General features: G+C 36.8%; 1 protein-coding gene across 4 annotated transcripts in view; it reads left to right on the forward strand.

Moving 5' to 3' along the window:
* Positions 1-18,146, forward strand: part of COG3 (component of oligomeric golgi complex 3) — a 69,893-nt gene that overhangs the window by 46,276 nt on the left and 5,471 nt on the right. For 2 of the 4 annotated variants that reach the window (XM_032150820.2, XM_058437857.1), the window contains 6 exons: positions 2,654-2,774; positions 5,268-5,356; positions 5,466-5,600; positions 11,916-11,991; positions 16,709-16,836; positions 17,599-17,697. In XM_032150820.2, the coding sequence (XP_032006711.1) occupies positions 2,654-2,774; positions 5,268-5,356; positions 5,466-5,600; positions 11,916-11,991; positions 16,709-16,836; positions 17,599-17,697 (648 nt within the window). Of the gene's footprint in view, positions 1-2,653; positions 2,775-5,267; positions 5,357-5,465; positions 5,601-11,915; positions 11,992-16,708; positions 16,837-17,598; positions 17,698-18,146 lie in introns of those variants that run through there. The other 2 variants (XR_009213251.1, XM_058437858.1) reach the window with 2 other exon arrangements.

The raw sequence follows: 18,146 nt of genomic DNA on the forward strand, positions 1-18,146 counted from the left end.
TATATATAATATATACGTATAAATTTTATATATATAATATGTACGTATAAATTTTATATATATAATATGTGCATATAAATTTTATATATAAAAGTGATATATACATTTTATATATATATATCTCTCTCCACAGAATAATTTGGGATCTGGTTGTTAGGAAAGCTCTATCTTTGTGACCACTATATTTTTCTCATTCATGAAATGGAGAGGTGAAATGAAATTTTCACATGGGGACTAGAAATAAAGTTACAGACAGGCAGATTTAAGTTTTAACAAGTATTTCCAAGTCTGTGCCCACACATTTTTGATAATAGGTGAAATTAGAAAACACATGTCTAATGTTAAGGAAATGGTTAAGTAAATTGTGGCATGTTTTATATAACAATATTACACAGTCATTAATTTTTAAAAATGAAACAGTAAAATTTAACTTAAACAGATTAAGAACAGATATTTAAGATGCAAATCAGATAATATGGTATGACTATGTAATAAAATGCATTGAAGAAAATATGTAACAGTGAAAGCTTTTAGGTGACTATGGATGATTTTTTCTCTCATTCCCTATACATTTCTTTATTTTCTACAGTGATCCGATGTTTCTCAGATCTCAGGAGGGAAAAATATGACCTAATTTTTAAAAAAGTTCATAGGCTTATGTCCTCTTGTACCACTGTCCTCTCTCCTTTTTTTTTTTTTTTTTGGGACAGAGTCTCACTCTGTCACCCAGGCTAGAGTGCAGTGGCGCTATCTCAGCTCACTGCAACCTCCACCTCCTGGTTGAAGCCATTCTTGTGCCTTAGCCACTCAAGTAGCTGGGATTACAGGTGTGCGCCACCACGACCGGCTAATTTTTGCATTTGTAATAGAGACAGGGTTTCACCATGTTGGCCAGGCTGGTCTTGAATGCTTGACCTCAAGTGATCCACCTGCCTTGGCCTCCCAAAATGCTGGGATTACAGGCATGAGCCACTGCACCTGGCCATGTCCTTTCTTTTAAGGGAGGCATGAAAAGCCTTTTGATAGTTCGGTCTTTTGCCCTCATTATCTGTAGGCCATCCTCTTTTATCTAATTCTGCTTCCTACATATTATAAGAGGTTTAAATATGTATGGGGAAGCTCTCAATTTGATGGACACTAGCTTATTATTTTCATGGTTGAGCTTGTGTACTTTTTTTTTTTTTGAGACAGAGTCTCGCTCTGTCGCCCAGTCTCGAGTGCAGTTGTGCGATCTCGGCTCACTGCAAGCTCCGCTTCCCGGGTTCACACCATTCTTCTGCCTCAGCCTCCCTAATAGGTGGGACTACAGGCGCCCGCCACCATGCCCGACTAATTTTTGTATTTTTAGTAGAGACGGGGTTTCACCATGTTAGCCAGGATGGTCTCCATCTCCTTACCTCGTGATCTGACTGTCTCAGCCTCCCAAAGTGCTGGGATCACAGGCGTGAGCCACCACGCCCGGTCAAGCTTGTGTACTTTTATCTTAAAAAGTGATCAGTGAAAATGGATTAATGTCTTAAAGAGTTTTTTAAGGCAAGAAATTGTTCTTACATACTTAAACTGAGCACCTGTCAACAAATTAACATGATACTATTTGCTGGATTACAATAGCTTTAGTGAAGTAATAAAATCTATATGATACTATTTTTGGCATCAGAGTTGTTAGGTCTTTTAAAAATAGAGCAAGTATTTAAAATGTGTAGCATTTCGCACTTACCTGGTGCTCTGTGTTCCCGTATGCAGAGTGAGTTTCCATGACATAAGTCACTGATTATGTTTATTAAAATCAGTGGGAGAGTAAGCGAGACTGGGAAGGAATCTTCATTTAATAACACCTTTAAAATTTATATTGCTTACTGAAAGATAACTTTATCTTTTCCTAAGGTAATATAAAAGTTTCACTAGCAGTATTTTCAAAATAAGATTCTGCCTTGAGTAACAGCAAGAAGGAGCAAATACAGCCTTGCTCTTATTAATATACAAACTCTTTTCTGAAATGAGAGCTATGATTATTCAGTATTTGATGATTGGGTCAGAGGTTTGAGAACTGAGCATGAATCACAAGACTTTTGTGGATGGTCCTGAGAGGGCAGAAGGACATGCTGGACCTTCAGGGATGTGGGTAGTCAGAGCTCTGTTGGTGGCAGGAGGATCCAAAATGGCAACCCCAAATCATTTTACATTTGTATAAATATAAGTATGTCTGATGTTCTAGATATCGAAACCACTTTGACCAAATAGTGAAAGCCATGTTCCTGAGGAGAAATTAGAATGCCAGGCCAGGTCAGGATTGTGCTTATTCTTTGAGCCTTTCTTTACCTCCTCTGCTCTGGGCCACTGTTAGGCTGCATCATCTCTTCTACCTCTGCACCAGATGAAAGTAAATTGGACTTCTCTTTGTAAATGTGTTGCTTTACAGCCTTGTGTCTTTCTTGGATTTTTAAAGTAGAGCAAGTGACAGTGCAAATAAGAGTTTGAAGCAAGATTTTTTAACTTAATTCTAGCATGGGGAGAGTTCATTGCACAACAAAAGAGAATTGACACCATAGGCTGTAAACCTAGGTAGATTAATGTTGATTAATAATGTATGCCTTATATGCTTTTATTTTGATTTAATATGTGATCATATCCATTTTTCTGTCTTATAATTTAGACTCAGATTGATGGACAACTTTTCTTAATTAAGCACCTTTTGATACTTCGTGAACAAATTGCTCCATTTCACACTGAATTCACTATTAAGGAAATTTCCCTGGACCTCAAGAAAACTAGAGGTACTTTGCTGTCCTGGCTGGCACACTTGGGTGTGTTTGATCTGTCCAGATGTGTCAGCACAGGTTTTAGGTTTATTTTATGTTCATCTGCAATTTTTTGCATGCTTTGCTTGCTAAATATGTTACTTGTTCATACTAAGCTGAGCTGTCACCATGCTAATGACTTCTAACTTGCTGTATTTTCTTTATGAAGGGAACTGTATCTGGACATTTCAGTTTGTAATATTAGACTCATTTAGACTCTGCCACATATTCCTACAACCAGTTAAAAAGTGAAAAATCTGTATAATAACTGCTTCCTAAGTAAGTAATATCAACTAGTTGGGATGATTTTAAGCACTGAGTTGAGTTTGTCAGTTTATGAAAATTCAGGAAGCCAGCTGGGTAAAATGAGAAGAGTACTTATCTAAGAATTTGAAAGCATTGGGTTTTACCAGTTCCATCATTTCCTGGCCCTTGTGTGATCTTGGGTGGGTGTTTTAGCTTCCCCATGCCACCTTCCTTTTAGGTAAAATGAGCATAATGAACTTGTCATGATACCTTCACGAGGTTATCAAGATCATTAAGACCGAAAAGGAATGAAAATATATGTTAATATCTTTATAAATTTCAGGTGCTTAAATAAACTTCAGTGGTATTAAATCAGCAATCATGTAAGATAGGGTCTTTGAGTTGGTAGTAGACATTGAATCATCTTGAGAAAGATGATTCATCCATCCTAATGATTTGTCTCTGAATTAGTAAGAGATGATTTCTAAAAGATCAGAGTAGTTAATTTCTAAGATAATTGATCTTAAGCAGTTAAGGATATACCATAAACATCCCTCATGTCCCTTAATTACTTACAAATTTATGTAAACTTTATCTTAAACATTTCTAAGAAATTTATGCTCTGATACCTTAAGCCATTCATTTATGTGATCAGTTAACTTCTCTCTAATGTTTTGGGGCAATTAAAAAACGGTCACTCAAATTATTTTCTATGTGTTACAGTTTAGAGGAACCCCAAATATAGGATGTTCAAGGATAGCAGGTTTTTAGTTCCCCAATTCCTATGCCTATCTGATAGTGGATTTGATTTAACTCACCCGAGAGCCAGTGTAACCTCATGATGAGTCCTCTTAAAACAGTTGGCTCTTTTTCATTCTCTAGTGCTCTCTCTTGTCCACCATGGAGAATATGTTTTGGTTCTGTAAAGCATGTATGTTATGTACTTTGTGATTTTAAAATTTTTAAATTATTTTTGTTTTTTTCTCTAATCTTGGAAGTGGCATACCATGTGTTTTTGTTTTGGTTTGGGTTTTTAAATAGGAGCCAGATTTCCTGGCTTTTGCCTTTACAGAACACACAGTTTTTTTAAAGCTTATTCTCATCAGAGGCTTCCATCTCCCACCCATTCTGGTTGATTTCATTCATTCCTTTCAGTGTGAGGTGTGGGAATCATGTTCTCACACCTTGAAGAATTCCCAGCTTCTGACAGTTCTTACTTTAAGTGATGGGATAGAGCAGGGTTGATTTACTTTCTTTCATTTTTTTCTAAGTTGTAATTTGTTGCTGCTTGGTTCTAGTGTAGATCAACTGAGGTGAGAGAGTGAAATATCTTGAGATTGTGGCAAAATTTGGTTGAAAGTGTGTTTTCCTCCAAATATTACAAAGCCTGTGTATCTCTACCATATGATGATTTGATTCTGTGCAGACAGAATCTTTGAGGGGTCTTATAGAAAAGACAGCAGACACAACTATTTACTAAAGCTTTACTCTGAATACTGAACTGATAGCGAGAGGGTCTTCTTCATTACTACCAGGGTCAAGGCAGTAAGTATTATGGTAGTGTGTGCTTGTAAAACCAGGTTTAGAAGCATTTCATGCTTTGCTTTATCTAGTCTGGCAAAGCAAAGAGATGTTTTTTTCTTACTCACTTAATAATACTTGCTATCTTTACTTTTACGCCTCTAACCTCTCAAGACTAACATTATATCGTATTGCATTTGAACATCAATGAGACCTCAGCTAATACTTTACATAAATTCTAGTTAGTCTGGAGGTTAAGGGGTAAATATGTCCTTTTGGTGTTTTCTTCTTGGCTGACACATTAGTTTATTACTCTGCTTCAAATGAATAAATTTCTGTGCCAGCCAGGATTTTAACAAAGAAGCTGGGTAAGTATATGAGTATTTTTTAAAAACCTATTTAATACCCTAAAAGTAAAGCAATGAAATTTTAAGGTGCCGATTACCATTTATCATTTTTCTTTTTTTTGGTAAGTGAATAATTGAGATTAATAGTCATTTTGCAATTTGAACTTCTAGAAAATAACTCTGTGAGTACTGTAGCCATCATTGGTACTCATCTCACTCTCAGCCTTTCATGGAGGTGAGTTGCTGAAGGTGAATTGGCTTTTTGCCTTGTGGTGGTAGAGAACTGGTGTATGTTACTCATGGCTTTGCTGTTGAAACTTTACATGTTCACTGGATGAGTAATTTTGTTTCACAGATGCAGCATTTAAAATCCTGAACCCTATGACTGTTCCAAGATTTTTTAGGCTGAATAGCAACAATGCCTTGATAGAGTTCTTGTTGGAGGTGAGAAGGAGTCTGTTTCATTGGTGGTGGGAGATAAACGACGTTCTTTACATGTCTGGTGATTTCTAGGCACATAAAAACAGGAGGAAATTGTTATCTTCTTTTTAAGGGTACTCCTGAGATAAGAGAACATTATCTTGACTCTAAAAAAGACGTAGACCGTCATCTGAAATCGGCCTGTGAGCAGTTTATTCAGCAGCAGACCAAGCTGTTTATAGAACAGCTGGAGGAGTTCATGACAAAGGTATAGACCTTGGTGCCTATTTGGTAAAGTCATTTTGCATTCTTCCCTAGATTTCCTTTTGAATTACTCTCTTGTGTAAACTCTGGCAGAAGGAGATATTAAGCCCAAGTCTTAATGATTCTGTCTAGGAAATCACTGTGTTTCCTGTTATGGAAGCTTTTTGGTTTATGGACTTTTAGATATGCTTGCACAGTTTTTGTTTTTAAGAGGAAGAGTCGAAATACTGTAAAGCTAGTTATAGCTGACCCCTGGTTAGCTGTGTTCTGTTTATCCGCCTTGTAGGTTATCTGCGTGTGGGCTGGGACTCTCACTTTCTCCTGGACCTGCATGGCAGCAACCACAGTCCTGGGAATCAGGGTTTCCTGTTCTTAAAATGGGTGATTTGTTTTCCTCTTTGTTTTACATGCCATTTTTATCTTCCATTTTGCATGGATAATTGAGAACTGAAGACTTTTATAACATAGCATTGTTAACTGTCAGATACATGGATTTAATGTACAGTCAGTCCTCCTTCACATCGGTGGTCTCTTCCTGGAAACTGACTTTAAGTGAAACAACATAAAATGGAACCAATTTTTTTTTCCTCATCAACAGTATAATGAAACAATGTTGAACCGTTGAAGGAAACGACTTTATTTGAGGACATGCTGTGCGTCATTTCACTTAAAGTCACAGTTTTCAGGAACCTATTGCTGATATTAAGTGAGGACTGACTGTATGTGTGGATAGTATATTCTCTCTGTCTCTCTGTCTTCTAAGCTAAAATCCATTAACTGGCGAATGCCAGCAAAGAGAAAAGCAGATCATGGCTATTTTGACATTCTTGTTTCAACCTAATCATTTAAAAAAAATTTAAGCGTCATCACTAAGGACTTAAAGATATTTAAGAAGTCTTGAAATTAGGCTGGGTGTGTTGGCTCACACCTATAATCCCAGCACTTTGGGAGGCTGAAACAGGAGGATCACTCGAGCCCCTGGAGTTTGACACTGGTTAACAGTCCTGGGCAACATAGTGAGACCTAGTTGCTACAAAAAATGAACAAAATTAGCCATGTGTAGTGGCATGTGCCTATAGTCCCAGCTACTTGGGAGGCTGAGGTGGGAAGATTGCTTGAGCTGAGAAGTCGAGGGTGCAGTGAGTCAAGATCATCCTACTGCACTCCATCCTGGGTGACAGAGTGAGACTGTCTCAAAAAAAAAAAAATAAATAAAAATAAAATAAAATAAAATAAAATAAAATAAAATAAAATAAAAAAACAGAGAAAGAAATAAAGAAAAAGTCTTGAAATTTTTATTTATTAAGCCACTACTGTTTACCCCAGACTTGTATCAGAGGACATCATAAAAAGAATAAAAATATGATGGCTCTTATTTTCAGATTTGACTAATCTTAACTGGACAGACAGGATATATGTATGAAATAGCAAGGAGACAGCTATGCAGTTGTTCATTAGAAACTTCTTGTTTGGTCCATCAGTGCTAATATGCCTGAAGCCTGTGGTAAAGACAGAAAATACGAGTTTTAAAAAATAATTAGAAAGGCCAAAAATGCATAGAAATGTTAAAGTACTCTTTTGTTTATCACTGGCATATATTGCTTGTTAAGTGGATTTTATTCCAAGTATTTGGCATGTGTGCATATGCATTTTTTTTCCCACCACAAAAACTATAAAAAAGGAGGGGGATAGAAATGCATTCTCCTAGGTTTTGATTTTTTTAAAAAGGTTTGAGTATTGGTACTTTGTAATTTACAGATAACTTACAGTTTTTACTGAAACTACCCTTGTGAAAAACAAGCTGGTAGATTGTAGTGTATATTTCTGGGAGAACATCCACAGTAGTACTGGTGGGAAGTATTATAGATGAATATTGTACAATAACAGAACAGCAGAATGAATCTTCTGAAATAAGCAAGTTGATTATAATGAAATGTAGGATTAAAGGGTTGTTTTAGAACAGCACAGTTTTTCTAGAAATCAAGAGAATAAAAATTCACACATGCCCATAGTCTTAGCTACTCTGGGTGGCTGAGGTGGGAGGATGGCTGAGCCCAGGAGTTCGAGACCAGCTTGGGCAACATAGCAAGACTCCGTCTCAAAACATTTTTTTTTTGAAAAGGGAAATAGAGGTTTATGTAGAAAATATTCCAAGTCTGAATTATGTAATGGTTCTCCATGGACATGCTACGTGCGTATAGCAGGGATCCCTGGACAAATGTGCATGGACCTGTTTTTATATTCCCTTCGTAATGGGATTGGGAAGGGAAAGGCCTTGACTCTCATCCCCATTAGAAGCCAGTCTCATCCTACGTCATCAGTCTCTGCTGCCCTTGCTCAGACCACTTGTAGTTGCCTCCCTTTTCCTCTGTCAACCCTGGGCCCTCACTGCTGCTCACTGAGTTTCTACTGAGTGGACACTGCAGCCTGGAGGACTGAGCTTCCCTTTTATGGTGTCATATTCCAGATTCAGTTCCCTTTCATCCTGTGGCATGGAGTGAGTCAGAGACAAAGATACATATGTGCGCGTGCACACACACGCGCACACACACACACACACACACACACGCTCGACCATTTCAGACACTGCATCTTAAAATTTGTGGACCAAAGATTTTTCACTTTTTACCTAGTGACTGTTACTAGCATTCTGAATAGCAGAGAAAGAGGAAGACTTTATAGAAAACTTTAAAATGATTTTCTTTTTCTTTTTTTTAATATTATTATTATACTTTAAGTTTTAGGGTACATGTGCACAACATGCAGGCTTGTTACATATGTATCCATGTGCCATGTTGGTGTGCTGCACCCATTAACTCGTCATTTAGCATTAGGTATATCTCCTAATGCTGTCCCTCCCCCTTCCCCCGACCCCACAACAGTCCCCGGTGTGTGATGTTCCCCCTCCTGTGTCCATGTGTTCTCATTGTTCAATTCCCACCTGTGAGTGAGAACATGCTGTGTTTGGTTTTTTGTCCTTGTGATAGTTTGCTGAGAATGATGGTTTCCAGTTTCATCCATGTCCCTGCAAAGGACGTGAACTCATCTAAAATGATTTTCTTTAAAGGTAAACCTCAGCATTAATTACCTGCAAGTGCAGAATCTCATGCCTCTTTTATTTAGTTAGCTTTTTGTTTTTTTTTGTTTTTTTTTTGAGACAGTCTTGCTCTGTTACCCAGGCTGGAGTGCAGTGGCACGATCTCGGCTCACTGCAACCTCTGCCTCCCGGGTTCAAGCAATTCTTTTGCCTCTGCCTCCTGAGTAGCTGAGATTACAGGTGTGTGCCACCACGCCTGGCTAATTTTTTTTGTATTTTTTGTAGAGACGGGGTTTCACCATGTTGACCAGGCTGGTCTCAAACTCTTGGCCTCAAGGGATCTGCCCTCCTTGGCCACCCAAAGTGCTGAGATTACAGGCAGGAGCCACTGTGCCTGGCCTTAGTTAGCATTTTATAATGCTTGTCCCTTGATAAACGATTGCAGGAAAATCAACACCCATAGGTACAGATGGGAAACAGTCTTTCATCTCATTCGGATGTGTGTTTGTAGGTCTCGGTATTTATCATTTGGATGTAAGCCTCATCAACAAAATGTCCTCAGCTTGTTTCTAAGTTTGGACTGATTTTTAACAATATAGATGTATTACCATGTAGAGGATATTTTTAGGTTGTCAGAAGACTTGTTTTTGAGCTTAAAGAGTTGAGGTCTGATTTGGATCCCTTTCATCTACTGTAAATTGGCCTCGTTGTTTCTGTAGCTTCTTCCCCTGTGCTCCTTGTTGAAACAGTTTGTATGCATTAATTCTTACTACATCCCTGGAACCTGGAGTAAGAGAAGCATCTTTATTTGACAGGTTGAGAAACGGGTTGAGTATTCATGAGATAAACATTTCTACAACATCTTCACCTGTCTGGTTTCTGTTTAATACCTGATTTTTGGTATAATTATTGGTCTTTCCTGAGAAAAAATAAAATAAGTACTAGAAGAGCATATATGCTCTGTTGCCTCATTTCCTGCCCCTGGAAAAATAACCTCTTCTCTAAGTATTTGCCCTGAGGGAATGTAATACTATTCTAAGGCTTAGGAGTAGAGGCTCATATGAAAACATTTGGCTTAGATTATTTTCTACCAAACTTCAAAAACTGTTGATACTTTTTTATTTTTCTAGAATTCCATTGTACTAAATGTTGCTTGAAACAAACTCTTAAGTAGGACTCGGGATGGTAGTGGTTATAGTAGAAAGCAAGAACTTTGTGTCAAGGCAGCTGAGCCCTAGATCCTGCAGCTGTGTCTGCCACCTTCTGACTTAAGGTTATCAGGAGACAAAACAAGATCATATGTGTATCTGTAAAGTGCTTGCTGCAGAAATGTTATTTTGTAGTACAGTTTGACAAATTTGAGGTGAAGATTTTGCTTTAGCACAAAGTCTAAATTAAGACATTTTAAAGGAAGTATAATTCCAGGTTTTGTAGCTAAGCTGAAAAGTGGTTTTTTTTGTTTTGTTTTGTTTTTCTGATGGGACCAGTTTATGCTAAAAACTCAGACTTATATGTAGAAAATATTCATTTTCTTTCAAGCAATTTGATTATTACAAGTTTATTCTTAATATTCCCTCTGAAGTGTTGTTGATTTCCTCAGTAACACTATAAACTTAAATTTTTTTTCTTGATCTAGTGCATGTAATGGAGTTTGATCTGTAAGTTTAATTCCTGCTCTCGAGGTATAACCTAAAGGGAAGTTAAGACAGAAAAATAGGTAAACATGAAACTGTATACAGCAATGTTATTGTGAGACGATGGGTCTTTGTTCATTGTGTAGGAATTTTTAAAAAGATGGGGCTTCATTTGACTAGCCTTAAAAAAATGAGGCTGATTGGGGAAAACTTTTGAAGCAAATGCTCTTTGAGGTTTGACTTAAAGATAAGTAAACTATCTGGATAGTAAATAGAGATGAATATACTAGTTTATATTTGTTTTTAACATAAAAATACTTGTGCGAAACCTAAATATATGTTATGAAATTGGTTAAATTCTGGAGCAATCAGTGCAACAGTAGGCAGCCATTACTATTACAACAAAACTGTTGGATGTGGGAAAATGACCAGAATGTAGATTTAGTGGGGAAAAAAGTTCACAGAACACTGTTCCCAGATTTGTAAATGTATACACATTAGTATATTTATATTTTTACAACGGAAAATATTTTGGATAACATACACTAAAGTGTGAATGTATTTTTCTTTTAGCAGTGTCTAGTATCTATAATATATATGATTCATTTTTTAAAGTGCATCTCAAAAAATAAAGATACAAAGAGGGATGGAGTGAGAGAAGGAAAGAGGTGATTTTATACAGGTAGGCAGTATGAGCAAAGGCCTAGAGTGGTCCAGGAGGATAAATAGAAACTAGAAATAAAGGGGAGGCTGAAGAGATCCAAGTCAACATTATACCCTGTGTCTGCCCATTATACCCTGTGTCTGCCTAAATGTTTGTATGGCCTTTTGTATGAGAAATCTAGAGCTGGTGCTCAGGTTTTTCTAATGAGACTTTCCCGTGAGGCCAAAGCCATGGACTGCACCTTTGGCACATGACTGTCTATTTTAAAACATGTTTTATGCAGTTTCTCTCTCTTACCCTCCCCAGCTACCCCATAGCTCCACCACAGCTACTGTCTTAGAAACAGTCTTGTTCAAGCAGCTAAGTGCCCTTTTTTGGATCCACTTCTCTATACTGCTGCTAAGGAATGAAAAGAGATGACTGGAAGATGGTCATTCAGGTCTATCTTTAGTACTGATTGGTCGGTCATATGTGACTTTTTGATGGTATTTGAAAATCTTATTTGTTTGTTTTAATGACATTCTCTCTGCCTGTGATATAAGAAAAATGATCCTCCATATGTAAAGGAGATTTTATCCAGCTAGGGTGACATTTTTCTAGTTACATACAAAAATAATTTAATATTGACGTAACAGTCCCCTTAAGAGACACCTGTTTTGTGTTGACATTTCTCTAGGGCTTCATTTTTGTCTTCCTAGTGGGAAGTATTTCAGATAGAATGCCTCAGGACTTAGGTATGATTTTTAGCAAGATAACCATATGCCTTGAAATCACAAAAGAAGTTTTACTAAAAATGTTGATTACTTATAAAGGATTATGAGATAATGCATTTTTGTTAGGGCTGCACATTTGATTATCATTGTGTTTTAATAGGTTTACATGGTGTTGTGTATCCCTTGACAGCAGTACCACCTTTGAGAGCAGGACCAGTTTAATTTGTCATTGATGAAATGAAACTTTTTTTCTTTTTGTCTCCTCTATTAGGTTTCAGCGTTAAAAACAATGGCCAGTCAGGGAGGCCCCAAGTATACTCTCTCACAGCAGTCTTGGGCACAACCAGGTATTCTGATTTGACCATTTTGGATTTCTTTTTTAGGATGTTATTAATTTGCATTTGTATAGTCCTTACTGTGACAGCTTGGAGTTGGTTTCCTATTCATTCTGGGGTGCTGCAATCTGAGTTAATGCAGGATTCAGTTTGGAGCTGACAGGTCTTACTTAATTGGTTAGCACTACTTGCATTTCAGCAAGCATTCCAAGGAAGGAAGAATTTTTTTTTTTAAATCACCCAGTTAAAAATAAAATATGGCTAAGATGGAAACCCTTTGAGTCTGTTGATTTCTGTACACCCACTATTCATTGTGTTCAAGCTTTGATGAAAATACTGTGGTTGATAGGAAGAAATTATGGCGAGTGTACCTACTTTCAAGTGTATGAAGAAATGTTGGGCCACTATTTGGTTCCACATTTTGTGCAAGCTATCCTCTGTTGACATTTTAGAGTATTGGGAAAAAAAATTGTAAAAATTGAGGCGTCAGTTGGGAGTTGGCAGGCAATACTATTGTCTGATTGGCAGATGTATTTGAGATGTTCCCAATCTTACTCTTTCTTAAATGTAAATTTTTTTGTGCTGGAGGGTTTTGGTTGTTTTTTTGGTCTTTAGCATTAGACATTTAAAATCATGACTAACTTTGTGAGTTATTTTTGGTACATCTTGCGGCATTTCAAGTTGCCATTAAACCAGAATAAATCATTTTGTTAAATTGATATTTCTGGCCATTCTCTGGCCAATATTGTGATAGAGAGCCTTTGAAACTAAAATGGGCAAAATGATGAAAGAATGAGTGTTTTAATTATGGGTAAGCTGTGTCCAAGTTGGAGGGCAGCTTTCCACTTAGTGAGGGAGATCCAAAAAATGATTCTGGCTTTGCATCCATGAAAAATTGGCTGTGCACAGGCACCTAATCTGGAATCAACTTTTTAATATGATTGGTTTTCCATATTGAAAGAGCATTATATCTGTTAGGTATTCATTTTCTTTGGGAAAAAGGACTGAAGCTATTCAAAGCCTCCAAAATGTTAATTTTTTTTTTTTTTTTTTTTTTGAGATGGAGTCTTGCTTTGTTGCCCAGGCTGGAGTGCAGTGGCATGATCTCGGCTCACTGCAGCCACCTCCTGGATTTAACCAATTCTCTTGCCTCAGCCTCCCAAGTAGCTGAGATTACAGGTGCCCGCCACCACGCCCAGCTAATTTTTGTATTTTTAGTAGAATCGGGGTTTTACCACGTTGGCCAGGCTGATCTCAAACTCCTGACCTCAGGCGATCCGCCCACCTCGACCTCCCAAAATACTGGGATTACAGGCCTGAGCCACTATGCCTGGCCTCAAAATTTTTAATTATGAATGCCTTAGGTTAACTTGAAGTTGAACTGAGAAATTAGAAGAGTAGCTATGTATCACTGAGGAAGATTTGTAAATATAGAGAATGTCAGTTGTCTTTGAAAGGAAGATAGGATTTTATTTCAAAGGTTCCTCAGGTGAACTTTGATGATGTCAATATAGGTTTGAGTTCATTTGTTTTATTGCAAATAAACTTTGTGACATGCTTTAGGTGTTTCGTTTACCATGATGCAGACAAGGAACGTTCCGTTGTCTTTATTATTTTAAACGTTTGTGTTGTGTGTGAAATAGAAATCTTTGACATCTTACTATAAAAGCACACTTAATACAGTAGTACATTCTGTCAGAAGACAGAAAATCAGGTTCTTTTACCGACAATACTGGAAATTCTAATCATAGTCTGGCATAATATTAACCACCTCTTCTGATTCCTCATAGTCAAGACTTTGACTTTTCAGTTCACAACTTTTCAGTTCACAACTCAGCATACTTCTTGAAGGAATTCTGATGATTTGGGGATTAATTGGAGCCTTTGACTCAAGGTTCCAATTGCTCTTATAGGGCTTAGTTAGAAATAGGAGCTGATTTTTATTTTGAACATTTATGTAAATGAAACTCTTGGGTATGATAAATCTTTCTTAAGATTTAAAGGTAGAAACCAGTACAGCTAAGCCCAGTCTCTTGATGCATAATTAATGTATTGCTCTTTCCCCTTTGGAAAGATCCTTTCTCTCAAAATAGGGACTGTCATTTTCTCAAGTGGAACCCTAATAGGATTCAAAGTGTGAGATGTATTGTGCTCTTAAGCATTACTAGAATTTAGAATTGTCATAGTAAAGCAGGAGTAGATAAAAGGAAACTGGCAGGAGTAGACAAAAGGACAGATTGAAGTAGGACTTGCTGCTTTGTCATTTAACCCAGTTCCTTCTTTCTTAGTGAGGAGATCTTATTGAATACAGCAATGACAGTTCAGTTTATTTTGTAGTTGTATCTTCTATCCCATTTAGGCATAGCAGAGGTATGGAGTTGGTTTTTATGAATCTGTAGTACTTGAAGCCCACACTTGAATGCCAAAGAGAGATTTATGGCCCCTTGGGGTGGGAGCATTGAGGACAATCTAGGAACTGTTTTGGGCCCCTCTGCCCTACAAACTGAGGGTTACTGGTTCATTCAGACTTGGTCAAGTTCTCAGGGATCATTTCATGATCAAACAAACTCACAGGAGAGTGAGTTATAAATTAGGATGCCCATTTGTTAATTTACTCTGACGAAGAAACCTTTTTTAGGAATTAGAGGACACTTTAGTCACCAGCCTGTGTACCCACTTTCTGCTTATCAAGGGCTCTGAAGACTGATTTAGTGATCCCTGAGGTGTGTTAGTAATGATAGAACTAGGGCCCATGGAAGTAAGGGTCTTGAAGGAGCTTTCATCTATTAATGAAAAATAAGCAGTTCCTGAATTATTTATTCTTTTTTCCTGAGCGTGTCAGAGGCATTTGAACCAGAGCAACTCCATCTCGAGAGAGAGCTAGGAAAAATGGGGATGGGATTTGCTGGGCTGCATTACCAGGAGGTTAGGTATTCCTAGCCTCTAGGTGTTTACATTTAAGGAAACAGATTAATAACGTTTACTAAACACACCCAGGCCCAGGAATGTCCTGATATCCTGATATCTTGAGAACAAAAGCATTCCTAATTTTGCTTTAAAGATAATAACATTGATTCTTGCAAAATATAGTAAGAAAAATTAACCCTTTATCACAAACCTTTGTAGCAGAGTACATATCCCCATGATGTTTTTTGTTATCCTATATATAAGCAAGCATTGTACCTAGGGTGGGCAGGTTACTCCTCTTACTTTTGGGAACACCCTACTCTGTCTATGGAGTAGCTACTCTTTCACCACTTCACTTTTTTAACAAACTTGCTTTTGCTTTATACTGTGGACTCGCCTGAATTCTTTCTTGGATGAGATCCAAGAACCCTCTCTTGGGGTCTGGATCAGGACCCCTTTCCAGTAGCAAGAGCATTGGTACTTTCTTACCCTGCTTTACTGCAACCCTCCTCAATTAAAACATTTTTTTTTACATGGTATATTATTTGAACTATGAAAAGCTATAAAACGAAAAGTAATTATATTTTCTACCTCCAAACTAGTCCTTCTCTCAGAGGCAACTACTATTAAAGTTTCCTTCCCAAAATTGTTTATGTGTTTACTAGCATATGTGGACTTTAAAAATATTATCCAAATGAGATTGTACTATACCCCTTGCTATTTCACTTCTTATGTATCTTAGAGGCCTTTCTGTATAGCATATCCAGCTTGATCCATTCTATTTATTGGATGCATTGAATACATCACTATAGCATGATTTCTTTTGTAATTTTTGTAATGGAAACCTAAATTACTTGCAGTTTTTGTTTTTCCCTATACTCTTAACATCTCTGTATACTCATATCTTGGTATTTTTTTTAGTATATCTGCGAGTAAATTTCTAGCAGTGGAAATGCTAAAGGAAAAAGTATCCGCATTTTCAGTTTTGCTAGATACCGCCTAATATTTTTCCAAAGACATGAACCATCTTATACTTCCATCAGCGGTACACAAAGATGCCTGTTTCTCCATACCCTCGTCAAACATGGATATCACAATCTTAGTAATTTTTGCCAATCATCTGTAAATATCTCACTGCTTTAATTTACATTTATTTAATTATGAGTGAGGCTGAGCATCTTTGAAATTGTTAATAGTCTTTTTTCTTTGTAGTTTTCTAGATAACTTCTTTTAAATACTTCATACAGATTACTACTCTCCTTTTCTATGTAACTCCTTCAGACATGACACTTGGGTTTCATAGTTATTTTTGTTATAACTTTTTGGGATTCTGTTCCCTTTCTGATAATACAGTATAGGAATATAACAAATAGATATTTAATTCCCCTTAAATATATGTGGATATTTTCTGAATGATCTAAGCATCTCTTACTGTGAGTCATTTCTGCAAATGAACAAACTCATTCATTATGAAGTAATTCTTACTACTGTCTCTCTGAAAATGACTTTTTTTTAACTTTAATCTCTTACCTCCAAATTCCAAACGTACATATTACAGCTCTTATGAATGTCCTGAAGCATGCTAGGGGAGTTATTTTACTGCCTTAGCCCTTGGGATTAGAATTTTGTATAGTAGATATTTAATGAATGTTTATAGGGCTTATGATTAAACTTGGTAAATAAGCTATAAAAATGAAAGAAATTCTTTGGGGAAATAAAGAGTCTTCTGCTATTTTTTTCTCCCTTTATTCCCCTTTGAATTAAAATGGAAATATTTCTTTTGTTTTACTTTGTGACACTAATGAGGTTAATTTATTTCCAGCAAAGGTCAATGACCTTGCGGCAACTGCGTATAAGACAATAAAAACAAAGCTGCCTGTGACATTGAGAAGTATGTCCTTGTACCTATCCAATAAAGATACCGAGTTCATCTTGTTTAAACCTGTGAGGGTGAGTATCAGATAACTCATTTGAATGTTGGCGGGTGACTTCAAGTATTCTTTGCCTCATTTACCATTTTCCTTTTCCTGTAGACATTTAGAAATGTTGGTGTACTGTTCTAGTGAAGTTGAATAATCACTATGATCCGTGAAAGGCTTACAAAGTCTGCCTCTGTCTTGATTATCTTTTTTTCCCACTGTCACTTTGTCTTAAGTTTTTAATGTTACTATTGAAAGTAGAAATTAGTAAATAAACCAAAAAAATCAGACCCTTACATTGCATGTGGCCCAGCTCTCAAGAGAGCAGTACTTCAGGAATTATGCCCCATTTTACTGGTGAGTAGTAGAAATAAATGGCTTGCAGTGGCAACCAAGGGATTAAATGTCAGAGCAAATTTAGGGCTCATAACTTCCAGCTCTGTGTTGAGCTCTTGTTCTTACCCAAGGCATTGGTTGATTTTTAAAGTATATTTTATGTGTCTAGGAACTTTATTATCTTTTGTGTAAGAAATTGCTGCAGAAGACCCTTAAAATTATTCTCTGGGGGGACAAGGCTTGCTAGAGTTTAGTCTTCCTGGGAAGCATTATCTGATAAGTCTTCATCAGGTTATGCCAGCATTGAAATATTAAGAGCAAATTATGCATCTTTGGTAATATCATGAAAGATACATTGCTTCCACTCGCTTTGGCAAATATCATTACAATTTAACATTCATGGTGCTTCGTGTTTAAGACAACTCACTTGATAAGATCTCCTCTCCTCCTTTCTAAGAATAATATTCAGCAAGTCTTCCAGAAGTTCCATGCTCTGTTAAAGGAAGAGTTCAGCCCTGAAGACATCCAGATCATTGCCTGTCCATCTATGGAACAGGTAATGGGTAGACCAAAGATCCTTGTTACTTTTATGCCCTCTTGGTTATTTCACTTGAGTAGATAATGTCGTTGAGCAAACATATTTTTAGTATTAATTTAAAAAATAGTACGTTCTTTTATTCTGATGAGTAAGAATTCAGACTTTGAATTGTTCTCTCAAACTTTTGGGGGATAGTTTTAGAATTTTCAGTTAATCTCAGGATTAAAATTCTGTTTAATTCTTTCTGATATGAATATTGCTGTGTTTAAGAGAATGACCTGTTTGTAAAAGACTCAAATAGTGGCATTTAGCTTGCTGAATAATTTTGTTTGAAATATGCGTAATAAGAGAAATACAATTTTTTTAAAATTTTTGATTTTTCTGTAGGTTATTGGGGTACAGGTGGCATTTGGTTACACGAGTAAGTTCTTCAGTGGTGATTTGCGAGATTTTGGTGTACCCATCAC

Source organism: Hylobates moloch, unplaced genomic scaffold (genome assembly GCF_009828535.3).
Source record: "Hylobates moloch isolate HMO894 unplaced genomic scaffold, HMol_V3 SCAFFOLD_4, whole genome shotgun sequence".
In the NCBI taxonomy this organism is placed as follows: domain Eukaryota; kingdom Metazoa; phylum Chordata; class Mammalia; order Primates; family Hylobatidae; genus Hylobates; species Hylobates moloch.